This window comes from Triturus cristatus, chromosome 3_1 (genome assembly GCF_964204655.1).
Source record: "Triturus cristatus chromosome 3_1, aTriCri1.1, whole genome shotgun sequence".
Lineage (NCBI taxonomy): Eukaryota > Metazoa > Chordata > Amphibia > Caudata > Salamandridae > Triturus > Triturus cristatus.
The window spans coordinates 1141556465-1141577215 of record NC_140583.1 but is presented as its reverse complement, the minus strand read 5'-3'; the positions used below and the strand labels follow the sequence as shown (position 1 = coordinate 1141577215).

General features: G+C 44.4%; 1 protein-coding gene across 1 annotated transcript in view; it reads right to left on the bottom strand.

Moving 5' to 3' along the window:
- Nucleotides 1-20751, bottom strand: part of LOC146861627 (contactin-associated protein-like 5) — a 1270002-nt gene that overhangs the window by 654336 nt on the left and 594915 nt on the right. The window contains exons 5-6 of the mRNA XM_085645996.1: nucleotides 9258-9461; nucleotides 5940-6124 (exon numbers count right to left, since the gene is read on the bottom strand). Of these exons, the coding sequence (XP_085502122.1) occupies nucleotides 5940-6124; nucleotides 9258-9461 (389 nt within the window). The remainder of the gene's footprint in view (nucleotides 1-5939; nucleotides 6125-9257; nucleotides 9462-20751) is intronic.

Genomic DNA, 20751 nt, shown 5'->3' with positions numbered 1-20751 from the left:
CGGGATGCGACCGCCAGGGTGGCAGTTGCATCCTAATTGGCGGTGCTGGAAGGCCGCACCAATGGCGGCTGGTACCTGCACCGCTAGGGTGGCGGGCGGACAGGAGTCTGCCCGTCATCCTAATAGACCCCTATATTTGCACCAATGATCTGATCCTTTTAAAAGTCACTCCAGTTGGATCCATATTGAAGCTTTCAATGTAGCAAAATATTTTAAAAAATACATTTGGTGAAGACTTAGGTAATGTCCTATGGATTTAGTAAGGTTATACATATATGTTTACCCAAAAATATTTCAGTTGAATATTGAACCACAAAATAAAAAGGGAGACTACACTGTACAGAAAAGTTAAATATGCGTACCTCAACATTTCAGGGATGTTGTAAATGGACCTTTTTGCAGGGTTACCCCCAAACATATTGCCTTTTTTCTGGATTCAGTTTGAATGACTTTGCGGCTATGGGCACTTTACAACTGCTAAGCAGTGCTAAAATGCATGTGCTCTCTGCTCAAAACATGGTAACATTGACTTATCCGCAATTAGCTTATTTAATTTAATTATAGGTCCCTGGTAAAGTACACTACATATGCCCAGGTCCTTTAAACTAAATGCTACTAGTGGCTCTGCAGCACTGATTGTGCCACAAATTAGACTAGGCCTTTAACATGTCTCAGGCCTGTCATTGCAGAACCTGTGTGAGCAGTTTTAAACTGCCATGTTGACCTGGCAAGTTAACTCTCTTGCCAGGCCCAAACCTTCCCCTTTAATACATATAAGTAACACCTAAGCAGGCCCTGAACAGTCCACGGGCATGGTGGAGTGTATTTAAAAAGTAGGACATGCACCTTTAGGTTTTACATGTCCTAGTAGTGAAAGACTCTTACATTCATTTTTCACTACTGCAAGGCCTATCTCTCTCGTAGGATAACATTGGGAGTACCTTATTACATTTTATAAGTGTAATTTCCAATTAGGTAATGATGGGACCCCCAAGTTTGGTGTCTCTGGAATCACAATTTAAAATCACAACTGATGGTGAAGTCGGACTGCTGTGCCTCCTCAATGGACTGCCACACAACTGAACTGCTACTTGAGTGTGTTCCTGATCCCCAAGAGGCTGCGAATGGGCCCATTCATGCTGAGACTCTGACAACCGTAAACATGAAATACAGTTAACCTGACTCTTTACGATAAATCACCTGCCACTGACAACCGACAATGCATGATTTGCACTTTGCACTACAGCAATGACAGCCAACAGTGACCGCCGGCACAAAGCTCCATCACTTCCCCTGCTCCTCGCCTCCTCCTCCTCCATCACAAACGGAACTCTTTGAGCCAGACTTTAAGTAGGTAACTTTTTCAGAGAGACTAACCTGGTCCATTTATTCGACTCGTGCTTCATCATGGTTGGCCTTAAACTGTGAGTTTCCACTGAACTAGCATGAGCAGTTGACCACAATTGGTGCTTTGTGCTTTTAGGTGCTATTTTTACCTAAAACCAAAAAAAGGTTTTTTCTCCAATTTTACTGTTTGGATTTTTGATGTTCTGGTATCATTTTATTGATTAAAATGTTCTATATTTTTCTAATTTAGTTTAGGATTTTTCTTTTATTATGTTTTTACCTTATTACTGCTTGTATACTGCATAAATACTTTGCACTTTGCCTTTAAGTTAAGCCTGACTGCTTTGTGCAAGCTACCATTGGGTTAAGCACAGGTTAATTTAGTGACTTTTGTGGTTCACCTTGACAAAGATTGTGTTTTTTGGATGAATGAGTGTTAGACCTGGCATCCTTGGTGTGGTTTCGAACTAACATTTAGCCTTCAGACCTGCTGTTCTTGCTGACTTTGACTTTGCTGGCCCTAGGACTCTGCACACGTTACCACTGTTAACCAGTGCTGAATAGCTCGTTCCCTAAAAGATGGTAACATTGGCTTATGCCCAAATGGCATATTTAATGTACATATAAGTCACTAGTAAAGTGGTACTACATGTGCCCAGGGCCTGTAAATTAAATGCCACTAGTGGTCCTACAACACTTATTGTTCTACCCACTTTAGTAGCATTTTAACATGTCTCTGGCCTGCCATTGCAGAGTCTGTTTGTGCAGTTTAAACCGTGTCGACCTGGCAGTTTAAACCATGTCGACCTGGCAAAATAAACCTTTTGCCAGGCTCAAACCTTTCTTTTTGATACACATAGGTCACCCCTATGAAAGCCCCAACTCAGCCCAATGGCAGGGTGCAGGGTATTTAAAAAGTTGGACATGCACTTTTAAAGTTTTACATGTCATGGTAGTGAAAAATGCTTAAACGTGTTTTTCACTTCTCTCCCATAGGATAAGATTGAATTTGTCTTACTACATTTTATAAATGTAATTTGCAAATTGGAAGAGATAACTGGTTCATGTTTGGTGTCTCTGGAATCCTAATTTAACATCCTAACTTGTAATGAAGTCGGATTTTAAATTGCCGTTTCTTGCCTTAGCCATTTAGTGCCTGCAGCCTGTCTCTGGTCACATGACTGGGAGTTAGACTGTATGTAATCATCCTAGACAGCCACACACAATAGGAGATTATGTGTGAGTGAATGGGCAATTACTATCAGGATAGGAGGGAGGAGCTGGGCCCAGCCGCACTTACACTAAATAGGCTGTGTCCTATCTCCACACAAAGGGCTGCATACCCCCTCTAGTTAGTCTAGAGCCAGCTAGGGAATACGGGCATCTGTGTACTTCAAAGGCATGCATCTAGAAGCTTCTCCCCACTTCAAAGACACAACTATGTGTAAAACAAGGACCTCAGACACCATCTCATCAGTACACTTCTTGACCTGGGATGCTCTGACAGGAAAAATGACTGCTGTGCTGATGAAAGGACTTCCTCTCTGCTGAACATGCTACTCTCAAGGAGCTACAGCCCTGCTATGCTGACTTGCTGCATGCTGCCCTATTGCCTGGGGAGGAGCAACTGGACCTGCGACAATGCTTGAGCACAGGATCCTATAGTGACTCAAAGAGCAAGTCAGCTGGCCTCCTGATCTGAACCTCAGAGACATAAAAGACTCCCCAACAGCTCCTATACCCATCTGCAGCAAATACCTGACCCCAAGTAGTACCTCTCAGGTCCTGGACCCTTGGTGTGGCTCACAGGCTCTTTAAATCCAACTTTTGGGCACTGCACAACTGCGAACATGTCCATTCGCTCTGGAACCACACCAGTCACACTGAAAATCAGCGTGAGCTGCCTCGGGCCCATCTCTTTGCACAGCAGCATAGACATCCTGCGGGGGGCACCAACGCAAAGCTCCAGTATGTCCATCTATGACGCTTGATCTGCTCTTTGCATCATGCCGACTGCCGCCCGTGATGCTCCCCTGGCTCCTCGCCTCTCTCTAATATAAACGGGACTCATGGCACAGACATTGAGAAGGTAAACATTCAGCTGGACTAATCTTGGACTGCATCTGACTCACGCTCCATCGCAGCTAGTCTGAACTTTTGATTTTAACCAGTTCCATGAAGCTATGGTTGGCGCTTTATGCTTTTAGGCACTATATTGCAGTTCATTCTTTAAAATGTCATAACTCCGGTTCTACTGATTGGATTTTTGTAGTGTTGATCTTGGTTTAGTTATTACATTTTGCTCTATTATTCTAAACTTGTGTGGGATCTTTTTTTGTGGTGTTTTCACTGTTCTATTTTTTGAAGTCTGGCACACATACTTTACACATTGCATCTAATTTAAGCCTGACTGATCTGTGTCAAGCTACCAGGGAATGAGTACAGGTTCATTTGGGTGTTGCTTTTGCCTTACCCTGATTAGGATTGTGGTTGCTGCTTGACCAGGTCTGACTCGTCAGTCAACCAGTAACCCAATTTCTAATAGTGAGGCTTCCACTCCCCCTCAACCAATAGCCTTATTTATTACATCACCCACGGTCAAAGGAAAAGCACCATCAAACATATGGAAGAAAGTAAAGGTGCATTACTAAAAACGGCTCAAACATAATACTGAAAAAACGAAAAATGAGGATTACTAAAACAAAAAAGTATAAAAAACTTGTGTAGCAAACACAATATTTTGCACACAGCTGCATCTGTCAGTGTTTCAAAATTTGCGATATTCTCTTTTTCATTAATGCTTGATGCACTGAATATTGAATGCAAATACATTTTGAAAAACATGATCCGGCAAAGCAAAGCTTCCCTTATGATGTCTGTATTATGCATGGAGGCTGTAACTCACTGGTTTTACGAGTTTAGATTAAGCAACTGTACCCGTCAGTACTGAGCTTTTTTTTTACCAGTGAAGTGTGTGCTTGAACCTTCACAACTATTTACAAAAGACATCCTGTGAAAATTTGCATAATTTCCCCCGCATGTTGAAGTTTGCAAAGGTGTTCGGGGACTATCTTGCCCCCGAAGGGGAAATGATAAAATAGACAAAATTGTGGGCTTTCTCAATAAAAGATAATAAATAGGCAAAAGTTATTTTTTTTTTTAAGAACATCAGCTGCCCTGCTTTGATTGGGTCACCTTCTTTCCAGCTTTTAGAGATAAGGAGGGAAGTAAAAATAATTTTTTACCACAAATTCAGCAAGTTTCTAGGTGGTGGTCGATGTTTCTAATTTTTGCCAAACCTGTAAAACTACACATTTCTGAAAGGTAGTCAAATATCTGAATTCAGCAAGCGGCCATTTGTGTAGATTTCTCAAGGCTTTCCAATAGAAAGTTATTATTGATAAGGTTCTGAGGATGCCAGCTAACCGCAAGCCTGAATGCTGTGCCAATATTATGTGCACAGTAAGAAGCACCTGGGTGTTTTCAAGCCATTCTTTGTGAGAAAACATAGTGTGATCCACTCATGTCACACCACCCTTGACTCTCCCAGGTGACTGGCTTTCAGAAATGTCTACAGTTACTCTGGGGCATGTTCATGAGAGACTTGTGTTACGTTTACACCACGCAAAGCCTCTAAGCCAGATTTATGAAGCCTCACAAAGCCACATTGTATGGCATTGAATGGCTTTATAAACCTGGAGTAAGGCACCGCAGCGTAAATCGCTGCCTTGCCTTACTCTGCGCAAGGGAGGAGTTCCATGGGTGTAGTGGTGACTGTTCCCATGCAAATCCCATGGTTTTTGATGCAATCCCAGATTTATCAAACCTGGAAAACCTGATAATGCACCAAAAAATGCCTTGCCAGGTGAGTTGTAACTAGGACAAATATCTTTACTTTTTCTCTTCTTTTCCTCTTTCCATGTGTGGTGCAGAATGCCGTACACGTAGAACGAGGAAAACACCTCTATGGATTATTTTTGTGCAGGAAGGTGTGCCTTCCTGCACAAAACAATCGTACCTACAACACTTGCACCCTTCATGGGTGAAAGGGTGCTCACATTGGCGCTAGCTTGCCAATACATCGCCAGAACAGGGAGAAAAGACAGGAATGCTTCATCAGAATCTCGTAAGTATGCCCCAGGGTTTCCCTGTGTAAAGGTGTACCCTTGTCCCAAATACCACAGCAATCCACATTGTAAGAATTGATGTGAGTTCACAGTAAGATTCTTAAAATGTCTACAGTGCATCCCTAGTCATTCCCTGTTTTGGGTCATATGCTCACTCTTGCAAGTGACGATACCAAATCTACAGATATTAGACAAAATTCAAATAGATCTGTTTATTTTCTCTTTTTACTGTTGCCTTCATTGAACCTAAGAATGAGAATTGCAAGAACCGTGTCATAGGCAGCAGCACAGAGAAAGCCAAGGCTAGAGTTGCTAGACCTGGCTAGCCATAATTGGCATCCACAGTCTAGATTTACAGACTTAGCTCATTTCAAAACAACTCACTGATGAAACTGGTAGCACATATCACCACTAGGCTGGTTTAAAGCTCAATTACACTACTAAACATTATTCATTTGTACACACCTCATAAGCAATGTCCAAATGATTTGCATCGCCTTTAGTACGAAACTCCTGCGTATGTTTGTCCAAAGTGAAGTTCACTTGCTTGTTGAATCGTTCAATCAGCACTGAGTGCCAGTGCTGGTCATCCAACAGACTTCCTAGAGTAACTGAAGTATGGCTGCTGCTGAAGGGCATGCTTGAGCCACCTGCAACATTGAAAGCACAGAGAAGACTGTCAGTGGGCGCAGCTAAGCATCTGGGGTTTTACTACATTGAGTAGAAAGGGCTTGACATTTATGAAGGATTGTGTGACCTTTCCATCATTCATTATATTGTAACTGTTGAAAAATGTGCATTGGGAATCAATTAGATTACAAACTTGTTTTCTAACACACTGACTGTATCTATAGATATAGTGACAGGTATTACATTTCAGCTCATTCAATGAATTACTTACTTGAGTATTTATGTCTTTCAGTTTAGGAAAGCATAGAGCTATCGGAAAACACAGAGGGGCATATTCACAAGCCCCTATCACCACGGAAACGTCCCTTTTCTTGGCGTTCCTCTGGCGATAGGGTCAGAGCCCTATTCTCAAGGCAGCGTTAAGCCTCTTAACGTGGCTTAAAGCCACATTTAGGGGCCTATTAGGATGGCGCGCGGACGTTGCGGTGCTGGGACCGGCCACCAGTGGTGCGGCGGTCCTGCACCGGCAATTAGGTTGCCACCGCCGCGGTGGCTTCCCCCATCCACATCATTGTGGTGGGCGGTGCACACAGCACCGCCCGCCACAATGCTGTGGCTGCACACTGTGCATATGCATGCACAACGTGGAAGGCACTGCGCGGTGCCTGCCATGTTGTGCATGCAAATGAAGGGGGGCACCATAGGTACCCCCCATGTGCCCCTCCCACCCCCAACATCATGGGAGCCCGCAACGGGCCCCCAACTGCGAAATCCGCATGCGTTGCCACCACGGAAAGGCTGATCCCCGCATGCATAGTAATATGGATGACGGTGTCTAACAGACACCGCCACCATATTTAAACCTTTTCCGCCCGGTTGACTCATCAACCGGGCGGAAAAGCGGCAGACGGTCTTCCCATGCGCCACGGTACCCCCGCCAACATAACCAGGCGGGGTGTAAATTTCATATTGGCGGTGGATAATGGCGGGCGTATTGCCACCGCCATACCGGCGATGATGATCTGCCTGCCATTATAAAAGACCCCTAAGTGTCTTAACGCTGCCTTGAGATAAGGGCCCTTTTCACGCTAAACTTAGCGTGAAAGGGGGCGTGCAGTGGGTGTTGCAGTGGGAGTACCACCGCAACACCCATTGAGTTTGACGCTACCGCCTATTATCAAGGGTGGCGATAATAGGAGGCAGAACAAAACTGAAGACCTAGAAAATTCAGGTCTTGAGGTGGCTAAACGAGGAGAAAAGCTTTATTTCTCCTCGTTTTTGCTTTTCCCATGTGTGCTGCATGTAGCAGCACAAATGGAAAAAGCAAACTGGCATTTTCGGTTTGTTAATGTTCAGGATGGGGCACCTTCCTGTGCATTAACAAACCTCCCTGCCCGCAGAGACCCTTGCGGTCTGGTGCAAGAGTGCCTGTTTTGGTGTTAAGTCATGAGAAGTGGCGGTGAGAAGCGTTAAGCCAAGGAGGCTAACGCCTCTTACCGCAACTTCTTTGTGAAAATCCCCCAGAGTGTGGGTTATATTATCTGGCCATAATTCTGTGCATCTGAAAGATATTTCCCACAATATGATGCACGTAAAAAGGTCGAAATCAATGAAGAGGGGGCAGACGTATATTGAGACCCATGACACGTGGCACATTTGTAATTAACACTGACTGTTGTCCTGCAGCAAACCTGGATTCTCCCGATATGGGTCAGGTTTCTGCCCATGATGAAACTAAGGATGTCTGCAGGGATGCAAGGTGGCAGACATGAACAGGCAGATCGTTCACAGTGACTCCCAACATTTCCCTTTGTCATGAAGGACCTCAATACATATGCATTTTTTGTGTCAATAGATGGACGGAGAAAACATAGAAATCAGGAGTCACCCTATCACAGTTGCTCACCGCTTCCCACAGTCACCTCCTTGCTCAACTAACAGCAGGAAAATAGGCTGCATAAGCAATCAGCGTACCCTACTTTGCATCACTACCCCCTGAGAACATCATCCTCCAGATCAGCTTACCTCTTGATGTCACTAAGCCCCATCTCAACAGAACCTATATTGTTTCTTGGGAGACAATGCATTTCTGTTCCCAACATTAAGACATTGGTGCATATGTACAATAAATGTGGCAAAGCGTGTCATTCAGCCTAGAAGGCTGATGACACGCTCTGCCACTTCCAAAACGCTGAGCTGCACCATATTCACAAGAATATGGTGCAACCCTGCGATTTCCCCCTGCTCTAGGTCTAACTTTAGCTGGCTAGCACCAATGCAGGCACCCTTGCACCATAGTGCAAGGGTGCCTGTGTTCAGGGGAAGATTGCTTATGTGCAGAAAGGTCCCCCCTCCTGCACATAAGCAATCTTTAAATGAAGTTCTGTAACTTCTATGTGTGCTGCTTAATGGAAGTTACAAAGCGGCATTTTTTAAATGATTGTTTATGTGCAGGAAGGGAAAACTTCCTGCACATAAACAATCATAGGCAATTTGCTGTTCCCATGTGGGCTGCACAAGGCAGCACACATGGAAACAGCAAAAACGAGGAGAAATAAAGCATTTCTTCTCGTTTTGCCTGTTTAAGACCAGGTTTTCCCTGGTCTTAATTTTGGTGCTGCCTCCTATTTACGCTGCCCTTGTAAATAGGAGGCAGCATCAAAGTCAATGGGAGTTGCGGTCAGGGCTGGACTGGCCGTAGCGGGCACCGGGCAATCCCCCGGTGCGCTGCACGGGTGGGGGCCGGTTTTGGGCCCCTGGGTGCCGTTTTTGTTACAGGGCCGAAATCGGCCCTGTAACAAAATCGGCCGAAAACCGGCCCTGGCAGAGAGCTCGGCGGCACCCCCAACCCCCACCCCCCGGGTGTTGGGGTGGGGGGGGTCAAGCACTTTGCCAGGGCCGGTTTTGGTTGCCAGTCCGGCCCTGGTTGCGGTGGAACACCCACCACAACACCCACTGCACGCCCCTTTCACGCTAAATACAGCGTGAACGAGGGCCTTATTTACAAGGCAGCATTAAGCCATGTTAAGTGGCTTAACGCTGCCTTGTAAATAGGACGAGGTCCCTCTCGCCATCACAATAGGGGCTTGTAAATGTGTCCCTTATTTTGCACCTATACCCAAGCATAACACATTTGAAATCAAGTCAACACACCCAGGTTAATGTGCAGTGACAGGCTGCCTTTCTGAAGCTGCAGCCTAATGTAGTCTCCGCGCTGTCCTTCTCCAGAAAATAACACACCACTGTCCTCCATGCTCTTGAACTTGAGAGACACTATATCCCGGACAGTGCTCATCTGTTTCTGATTGAATCTGTACAGGAGGTAGCTTCTTCCGTCGAATTCTGCAACATCTGATTCTATGGTAGGAAAAAAAGCAACTGTGAATGAAAGATCCTTGTAAAATGAAAATACATTCACTTTTACAATTAGTTTTCATGCCAAGCAGATCTATTAAAGTTTCCAGTTATGTAAATAACATCTACTTTATTTAATTTAAAGCAACTGCTAATACCTAATGACTAACAGTGTATGAAATTTGTAAAGTTGGCTTTGCCAACACTGCAGAGTATCTTTTCAAACCTTTTTCAGCGTTTGAAGTTAAAAAATAGCAGTAAAAAAAACTACATTCATTCTTTTTTTCTGAAAAAAACCCACCATTTAATTTTCCATTTTTGTGTGCATACTTTTCGGCACGATTTTCTGTTTGCAGGAAAAATCACTGCAGTCACAGCGAAATTAGAGCAACTTTTGATCATGGTTTTGCAAAGGTTTGCCAGGTGAATTTTAGGGGTGGGCAGAATTAGTGAAATTCACTTTCGCAAATTATCGCGAAAATGTTAAAAATCTCCGCAAACACGCGGAAATATCGCGAAGATGCGGAAGTTTTTTCCCGCCCGTTCACGGTATTTTTTGCGTGGCCGCGGCTCGCCAACTTACCCATGCGGTTGCTCGCGGGCGCGGCCATCTTGTTTTCACTTGTCTCGCGGTTCATGATCGCGAGAAGAAAGACGTGATCGCGCGATGCATGACATTACTGCGGGCGCGAACTGTCGCGAGACAGCGCAAATGGCTACCAACAATCCAGCATCTCGTGGAAAACGCGACCGGATCGGGAAAACTTGTCGGCGAACGCGGGGATTCAGGTAAGGCGATCGCGTGCACGCGAGAATGTATTATTTCACAGCGCGAGCAAGAAACAAATTATCGCTAAGCTGCGGAATGCGGAAATTTTGACATTTTCACGCTTTCCGCGGAACGCGAAAATGCCAAATTATCGCAATTTCCACGAACGGAATTTTGGCCCAGGCCTAGTGAATTTTAATGTTGGACAACACAAGGATATAATTTAATCCATCTGTTTATATTTTTATGTTGCTCTAGCTCCATCTGAAATTGATTTGTAAAAACTTTAAAACATTTGTCATTATTTCCCAATAATTAAGAAGAACCTCCCTTTTTGCAGCTTTCGTAAAATAAACAGTATATGTGTAAAACTGAAAATTGACAACAAGCTATGAGTAAGTACACTCTGATGTATATGCATGCAGAGGTTATTTGCGTTTTCAGGAAAGCATGATTTTTTTTCTCAGTACATTCTCACATCAGGGAAATTATAAAAAATGCTTCAAGGCAACAATATGAACAAATTAAATTAATATTAATCAAACAAATGTTGCACCTAGCTGACTCTGGGCTTAAGGCCTAAAGGCTTCAAAGAGCAACAGAAAAGGCCCTCTGCAAATATTCCATGACTGGGAATGGTGTAGTGTTCTTACCCTCACATCACAGATGACACTCCAAGCAGTGACACTTATTTCCCTCTGAAAGTTGTTGGCTAAACACGTGATTAAAATGATCATAGGTGACCTACAACTCTGCTCTGAGTTGAGATAGTTCGGTAAATCTGATAAAGAAATGAGCTGCGTTCATGTCAGGGGAATAGCCCAAAAAAAAAATACCCCCTAAACTATGGGCCAGCACCCAGAATGGCTGTGAACAAGCAAGACTGTTTCTTCCTATCAGGGATATCCTTTAATCTCTCCTATCTTTCCTCTGTTCTCAACCTTCCACTACCGCACCTTCGATCTAATCTCCCCCTTTTCCTCTCTCCTTCCTTATCCTGTGTATCCCTTCGCCTTTTGTCTCTTTTCTACCAATGCACCCCTTTACCTCCTACATTTTTTATTTCCCTCCCTCTCTCCTCACTTTGTCTCTTTTCCTTCTCCCCTCCTTCTTCTCTCATCTCCCTAGTTCCTCTGTGTTTCACCACCTCCCTCACCTCCAATTACACCCTTCTCTTTGTCTCCCTCCTATTTTCTCATCCCTCTCCCAATTCCATTTCTCTCTCCTCTCTTTTCTCCCTTCTAACTCCTCTTCCTCTATGTCCCTTGAGTCTTTCACCCCTCCTTTTGCTCATGTCCTTACATCTCACCCCCTGTCCCTTCTGAACAGCAGCAGAGATTGTAGGATTAATGAAACGTTTCCAAGATGGTAATCATAAAGGCCATGCATTTAAACTCCTCTCAGCACAGCTGAGTACTGGAGATTTAACTCCATGATGAGTTGGAATAGGGCATGGCTGTAGGCCAAACACTGTTACCAACCTGATCTGCAAAAAGCAGAAGTATGTGCACAGCAGGGTTTGACCACACAGTTGTTTTTGGAGATGACCTGGCTGCAGCCCAAGCCCAATGAAACACCCCTGCTGCTCAAGGCTACAGATTTTGTGCATCAGGTTATGGCCAGAAGACAAATTGAATGCAGGGCCAAATAGTGTGGGGAGTGTGAGTTGACCACATGATGGATTACAAATATTGGAATATAAGATCATAGGAGTTTGGTGGTATTATATAAAAATAAAATGATGAACATTTCTTGAAAAATATTCCTGAGGGTAAGTTATGCTATGTTTTGCTTGTGTGACATTATAAAAGAGTTTGAAATTCCCTGAAAAAGACTTAAAGTCATGTTAGTGTTTAGAACAAAAATTAAAAATACCAATGAAATGTTCACTTATACTTAGTTGAGTAAAACATAACTCGCCACCGGATGACCTACAAATGACCTTGCATCTGAGTTCATAGATGATATCATGACATCACTGTTGCACGGATATGAGTTTACTTTAAATAAATAAAAAGACAAGAGGTGTTTGGCAAAACAGGAAGAAGTTGGTTTAATTAAACGCTGAGGCATTGAGAGCCTCAACAGAGTGTCTCTGCTCAAAGTCTAACGGAGTACAAAGTTTTAGTCGCTGGTATATACAGTTCATAAGGTACAATAAAGCAATTTTCTACATTCCAAAAAAGCACCTTAGTCATAGATCAACAAATACGGGCATCTGGTAAGGATACAGATATCTCTCGACCTCGGGGAGAGCTAGTGTGGGCCAGTGTGTATGTGACCAGATGTCTGGCATGAGGAGCACGTGATCACTGCCTTTGGTGTGCATGTCGTGTCCTGACTGTTTGAGTGTTTCTATCTACATGTGGTATCTAGCTTTGTGGTATTTTGGGGAATGCAAGCCCTTGGCCAAACGTGCTTTATTGGGGCCAATTTCCTCAGACCTGTTTGTGGTGCAACTATCTATCTATGGGATTGATCAGTGTTTTCCCTGGGTGTGCATTTATGTTTAGGCTAAGAGACCTGTGACCTAGTATTCAATAGGCATGGGTGTGGGTCACCAGACCTGTCTAACCATGTATCTCTGACTCAGGGTTGATGGGGAAGACACCTGGATGAATCTAATAGCAATGAAACGAGTGCATTGGTACTCCTGAAAATAATATGGCAGTCACTGATATTATTTCTATCAACATCCTTAACATTGTGCATACAGTTGTCATAGCATACATTGACATTGTTCTAACTGGTATTGGCACAGTTAAGTTTGCTTAAATCATAAGGTACATCAACATTGTTTTCACTAGTGACAGTATCGTAATTTGTGCATGGATTATAACATGCATTGATCTTGTGATTGCCGGTGTCAGCGCCATTGAGCGGGTACATGTTATGACATACATTCATATTACATTGGCGAGTATTGGCAAGGTACTGCAGGCACAGGTTATTGCATGCATTGATACGATGAGCAGGAGAAACTCTCCTAGAAACTTGTTTTGACTAAATCCAAAACTCTACTAACAAAAGAAAAAAGCACATACTATACACAACGAATTGGATCTGTTAAAAACTCCACCAAGGAGTTATTTCAGGTGGTAACCGAACTAATCTCTCTTCCTAGAAGTAATGATGTTGTCCACAGCCAACAGTTCTGTTGAACGCTGGCCCATACATTTAGGGATAAAGCGGATCAAGTCTTTCAGATATTCAGCAACTCTTCCAAGCTGAATGATAAGAACCACACTATCCTGTAAAAATCTTCTAATGCTCGTCTCACTGAGTTTTTACCTCCTTCCCCGGACCAAGTAGCCAAAATACTTAACAGCTCTTAATCTGGCTCCCCACTAGACCCTTGTCCCCTGGCCCACTAAAGCTAGCACCGGAGGTAGTAGCATCTACTCTTTCTTCCATTTTCAATGCCATGTTCTCCACTGGAGTTTTTTCATCTCTATGGAACAAATATTCTATTATTTCATTAATTAAGAAACCTAGTTTAATGCCAGCAGACCCCGTTAATTATCGTCCCATCACCCTCCTTCCTCACCTGGCAAAAATCATGGAGAAAATACTAAATTCACAGCTCGCTCAGTTCATTCATGATAATCTTTTTCTGGAACCAACTCAGTTCAGGTTCAGACCCGGGCACAGCACAGAAACTGCCCTTATCAAGGATACTGAGGAGTTAAGAGCTGCAATAGATACAGGAGGTTCAGCAGCTCTTTTTCTCCTCGACCTGCCGGCAGCCTTTGATACGTTGGATAATAAGACCCTAATCAATCGTTTGGCTGAAGTAGGAGTTAAAGACTACGCCTTGTCTCTCCTGACCTCCTTTCATTCCAATAGACAAGGTGGCCTTGGGTAAATATGAATCTTCCCCTTTTTTCTATTCCTTGCGGGGTCCCTCAAGGATCCTGACTGAGTACAACTCTTTTAACCATGTATGTTTCAGACCTGAACTCCTTAACTAATAGCTTTGACGTTTCACTATCTCTTACGCGGACGATACTCAATTAGTAGTCTCAGCTTTCAGCAATGACCCCATAGTTTCTACTCGCTTTCAAAACTACATCCGGTCAATCATCTCACTGATGAATAGTCATTTTCAGAAGCTCATTCCATGAAAAACGGAGGTGGTAACCTTTGGTAACCCCTCCCAAGCCTGGAACCCCTTCATGGTGCCTGGTTGAGCTAGGCCCTCCTCCCACCCCAGTGCCCAAAGCCAAGAACTTGGGTGCTCAAATTGATAAGAAACGTAAATATGGCTGTAGTTTCTTCATCCTTTCACTCTCTTAGGAGGATTTAAAAAAAAAATCCTACATTCCTGCCAATTCCCAAAAAAGAATCATCACTGACTAAGTACTTTCCAAATTAGACTATTGTAATGGTCTCTGCATGAATCTACAAGAAAAACATATCAACTGAATTAAGGTAGTGCAAAATGCTGTAGCCAGAATGATGTTAGTAATACCCAAATTCCAATCAGTCTACCTTGGAATCCTGAAACAACACTGGCTTCCAGTGAGAAGTCGCATACAATTCAAAGCCCTTTGCACTGCCCATAAGGCACTGCACAACTCTGATCCCAAGATTTTGAGGCATATCTTCCAGTGGTATACACCCAGTAGATCACTTCCCTCCCTGGGAGGAAAAACACTTATGAGTCCCAGATTTCAGGAAGCTGAACTGGAGTGGAAGAAGTTTTGTCACCTGGACAACTAAATTCTAGAACAGTCTCGCCCCACACACATTAGGGCCTTGCCTCCCCTGCTTTCCTGCACATATTAGGGTATTCTTTGACCCATTCCAACATCAAATATCATATCCCCATTTACATCATTGATGACTTCACTATGGACATCCTGCTGATGTACTGGGCGAAAATGATAAGAATACAAAAGTAATTTTTATCAGTGGCAATGGGGCCTGGCCCACATGGGATCTGCCCTGGACTGCAGATTACATGAATATTGGGGTTGTGACAGAAAATGGCAAAATACATTCAATCAATCAATCAATCAAGGGTTTGTTAAGCACAGCTACTCACCCGGAAGGGTCTCAATGCACAGTGGGAGGAGGGGGGCGTGCAGCTCCTAGGCGCTCATGGAGGATCATCTTAGGCCAAGTGGGTCAGAGGTCTTCCCTGGCCTTTCAGGGTACATGCGAAGCCAGATGCTCATAGTGATACGTCGAAGAGCCAGGTCTTGAGGTCCTTCAGGAACTTGGGGAAAGTAGGTGTCTGGCGAAGGTGGAAAGGGAGGTTGTTGCAGGCCTTTGCCATGAGGAAAGAGAAGGAATGATGTCCTGTTCTGGTCTTCTTGATGCGTGGTACCATGGCGAGGGAAAGCTGGGCTGAGCGTAGGGTTCTTTGGGGTGCGTGGAACGAGAGGCGGCGGTTCATGTAGGTGAGTCCAGTGTTGTGGAGGCCTTTGTGGGCATGAGTGAGAAGCTTGAAGGTGATTCTCTTCACAACGGGGAGCCAGTGTTGTGCCCGCAGGTGTTGGGTGATGTGGCAATGACGCAGTGGGTTAAGGACTAGTCTGGTGGGCGGCGGCCTTCTGGATGTTCTGGAGTTTGTCCAATCTGCTGCTGATGAGGGCGAGGGTGGCGGTTATCCTGTGTTCAAATGGGATCCAGTTGAAAGTTTTACGCAGGAGACGGAGGGTGTGAAAACAGGAAGAGGTGATGGCGTTGATCTGGCGGTTCAGTTTGAGTTCGGAGTCCAGGATGATTCCAAGGTTGCATGTGTGGTCCGCAGGTGGGGGTGGATTGCCAAGGGCTGGGGGCCACCAGGTGTTGCTCCAGGCATCGGTATGTGGGCCTAGGATGAGTATTTCAGTTTTGTCTGTGTTCAGTTGTAGGCAGCTGTTCTTCATCCACCTGGTGACTGCTTCCATTCCTTCTTGAAAGTTGTGTTTCGAGATGTTGGGTTTGTTGTATAGTGAGAGGATGTGTTGCGTGTCATCTGCGTACAATAAGATGTTCAGTCCGTGTGATCTGACGATGGAAGCAAGAGGGGCCCTGTAGACGTTGAACAAAGTAGGGCTGATGGAGGATCCTTGGGGGACTCCGCAGGTTGTTGGCGTCTGCTCAGAGAGGAAGGGAGGTAGTCTGACCCGTGTGGAAATATGGATTTTTCTGGTCAGTTATGTCCCCTATCTTGGACCCCAACGGTTCTATGTGCATGTTACAAGTACATGTATGTTCCCTCCAGTTCCAGTTATGAAGACGCAAATACATGTGCGTCCACCGTTAACATGTCCTCTTTCAGATCCGCCATGAATAGGCCGGATATTCCATTCCTAAGTACGAAAGGCCACCGCCTTTATATGGTTCACTTATGCCATTTTACAGTTCAGACGAGTAGGCCCTGATTCTGTCATCAAGCTTTTCTTGCTTTCTATCTCTGAAGCTCCAGTCCGAGCCTGCATCTGTGACCATGAACTTTGTCTCATCCTCTGCGCGGCTCGCGGTGCCTGACATCAGCTTGCTGCCTGCCAAGAACTGTATTTCACCTTCGAAATTATCTGCTCCGCTCCCTGCCCAATGCATTCCTGTCTAGTAGTTTAAGTAAACATTCTGCCAGCTACCGAGCAAAGGCCCGGCTTCTCTGTCTTTATACAAGTAATTCATAGCCCTGTTACTATGGAAGACTTCTGCCCTCGCATCTAGTGTAGACACTTAGACGCTTGTACACGCACTAACAGTCAGTATAGTCAGTATAGAATAAGATTCTACTCCAAGAAGGCCTCTCTTTTGGATAACATAGTTCTTTAAACATAGGATGTTAGATATGATTTGGGATTAGGTTGACTTGACCCTCCAGACATCTGTCGCCACATGTAGAGCTAAATGTCAAGTCCCCTTCACCCCCTAGCTGCACGTCAATCACACGTCATGCTGCTGTGCGCGCATCTCTGCCAAGTATTTCTGCTGACATTGCGAAATTCTTTCATGGAACCACCCCATTATGACATCATGCCTGATGACGTTCCTTTGTTACGCCCAATCACGCCCATTTTTCATTACGCATGTACAATGTTATCTTCCTTATCAATTGTTACGCCTCTCGCATTTGCTTCAGTGTAATGCCTATTGTATAAAAGTGATTAATTATCAATAATGTATGTACTTCACTTCCTGAACCTCCGTGGTGATGGAACCTGGAGGCCACGATTCCGAATCGTCCATTGGAATAAAGCCCATTCCGAACCTCTAATACCACGGATTCTGCCTCTTATTTATTGAGCTATTTTTATTATGTTCTGTATCAAATTAAGTCCCGGTAATTAAATTATTTACCACATAAATGGCGCCCGAACAGGGACACTTTCTCATCTCACGCGCCGGCGGTGCGTTGCAGGCCCGGTCTCCTGCCACAACTGGACGGACAACAACGCGTACCAGCAGGATTTCCTGTATCTCCCTCCGGTCAAGCGGGGGCGACTGAGGCTGCGATCAACACCCAGACGAGGCGGTGAGAAGTGCGAAGTATCCCGACCAGAGCCTAGCTGAGAGAGCAAGATCCGAGGTATACAGAGGCCCACCAGGTTTCCGATGTCCTGAAGTATCCGAAGTTGTCGAGTCGAGTCCAGTCCGGTCCAGTTCAGTTCAGTTCCGTTCCGAGGCCTTCCGTTCCGAGCTACCCGGTGAGTACCATTACTGGGGAGGCGTTCTGGCGTGCACATAAGTTGTGCCGGTCCAGACGGGTTTGGGTACACAAATCCGGTCTGCACTGTTTTAGCAGTGTATCTGTACTGTTTAGCAGTATATCTAGTATATCAAGTATATAAATTCAGAATAATTTCCGTTAATGTCGAGAATTATGTTTTATGATTAAGTTTTCTTAGATCGTCATCATCATCGCTGCTCATTTAAATGTTAAATGTTAAATGTATTAATACGTCCTGCATATTGTGGTGTGAATGACTGTTCATTATTGTGTTTTTATTGTATTAAGTTTGTTCAAGACCAAGTATCAGACCAGTTCTCAATATGCCGCTCTTTTCGAAACTAAGACAGATCACAACTAGAAAAGGGGTACTCGAAGAAGCTGTTCCCATTCCTCCTAGGGACACTCCAGGGTACTTCATGTATCATAAACACGGCTTAGACGCTATATTATTTCTTGACCTATGGGTAGACTACTCTAAGGAATTACCAGAAAGTCAGAGGTGGTCCGCAGCTGGGACCTGGGATGCAGAGTGTATCGTGAAAGTAGAGGAAGAGTTATGGAAAAGGAAAGCCAGACAGTCACAGAAAGACGCCATTGAATTATGGCGTAAAGAATCGTATAGACGTACAGAAAAAGCACGTAGACAGGAAGTGAAGAATAGAGTATTAAAATTCGAAAGTACCTGGCAAGGTAATACCCCATCACAAATGTTACAAATGTTACAGTACCATTACAATAGAATTAGAGAGGAACAAGAACATGAGCAGAGACGCATGAAAGACACGAAAATGAAAATGCTAGTCTCCCAGACAGTTCCAGCTGAAGGTCATAAAAAGGGTACGACACAGTCCGGTGATTCAGCAGGACCTGTAAAAGGGACATGCAACTATTGTAAACAGCCAGGACATTACATACACGATTGCCCAGTCCTGAAGCGTAATATCGCCACAGGTATTACAAAAGAAAGACCACGGCCACCTAGACAGGATCAGAATGAACAAGGAGCACCGCAGCATGCACAGTCCATGCCAGCTCCACAACAGTCTATACAGTTTGTGCCAGCCGCACCAGCGTTGCCTGCTGCTGCCACACAAACCACGACACGACAGCTGTACCAGACCGCACAGTATGACTATCCTGATTATCAACGATATGCATGAACCAGCCTGGAGAGGGAAGTTGACTTACCCCTTATCGAGGTCCCTGTAGACCAAGAAGGACCTTATGTACATAGTGAATTATTAGGCCAAGATAGAAAATTTTTACTTGATACAGGGGCAAGTCGAACAACTATAAAACGTAGTGAAGTTCCAGGGGCACCCCTCTCAGGCTCACAGAATATTTCCCTTGGTTTTTCAGGAAAACCTATTGTTAATGAAGTATCACAGCCTCTTCCACTTACGATAGGACCCTTGACCAGAACTACAGATTTATTGCTTACTAAATCATGTCCAGAAAACTTGTTAGGTATAAAAACACTGAAAGCTCTAGGAGCTATAATATGTTGTTCTCCGGAAGGAGTAAGATTGTTTTTACGTGATTTCAAAGGTCATTATGTGTCTCGAGACATGGATTCCCGACTGCAGACTTTACCCACACATTTATGGGCACAAGGCCCTACAGATGTTGGTTGCATGAACATTACACCATATCGAGTCACACTAAAGGCAGGAGTGGTACTACCACGAATGCGACAATACAAGTTACCCCCAGATGCTGTAATGGCTTTACTGCAAATCATTGACGAGCTTATTGGCCAAGGAGTGGTTGTGGAGACCGACTCCAATGTATGTAATTCACCGATAATTCCGATTCTTAAACGAACTGATCCAAAGGCTCCCCCAGTATATCGATTGGTTATTGATCTGCGCGAATTAAATAAATGTATTGTACCACAATACCCCGTAGTTCCAGACATCTCTTCATTACTGACAGCTATTGATTCCGAAGCAACGTTCTTTACTGTAATTGATCTCAAGAATGCCTTTTTCAGCGTCCCAATAGATCCAGAAAGTCAATACTTGTTCGGATTTAGTTTAAATGGACGTAGCTTTAAATTCACACGCGCACCTCAAGGATTTACAGAAAGCCCCAGCATCTATAGCCAAGCACTGAAACGAGAACTTGACAGTATACACATGCCAGTCAACACTGCTCTGCTCCAATATGTCGATGATCTGCTGATCACCGCCCGAAGCGAACCTGAATGTGAAAAAGCATCACTGACGGTTTTACAATTTCTAGCCGAAAAGGGGCACAAGGTGTCCCCTTCTAAGCTGCAATTCTGTGTCCAGCGAGTTATTTACCTTGGTCACTCGCTGTCCAAGGAGGGAAGGCAGCTTACACCAGATCGTATCCAGCTAATTGCAAATATGCCAATACCCAAGACACAAAAGGAGGTGCGGGCTTTCATAGGCCTCACTTCATATTGTAGGCAGTGGATCCCTCAGTATGCATTTCTAGCAAAACCACTCATTCAATTGACAACACAGGAGGCAGCCACATCGACTGTCCTCCCGTGGACTCAGGAACACACACTAGCTTTTGAAAGCTTAAAGAAAGCTCTATGCCAAGCACCTGTTTTAGCAACACCATGTTACAGAAAACATTTTACACTCTTTGTTACAGAACGAGAAGGTACTGCCTTGTCAGTACTCACACAGGAACAAGCAGGATCACACAAACCGTGTGCTTATTTTTCTAGTACATTAGATCCCGTAGCTCAGGCTCTGCCTGCGTGCCTGAAATCAGTGGCAGCGACAGCTTTAGCAATCAGGCAAAGCGATGCCATAGTGTTAGGACATCCATTGACAGTCCAAGTACCACATGCAGTAGAGGTTCTTGTGAAT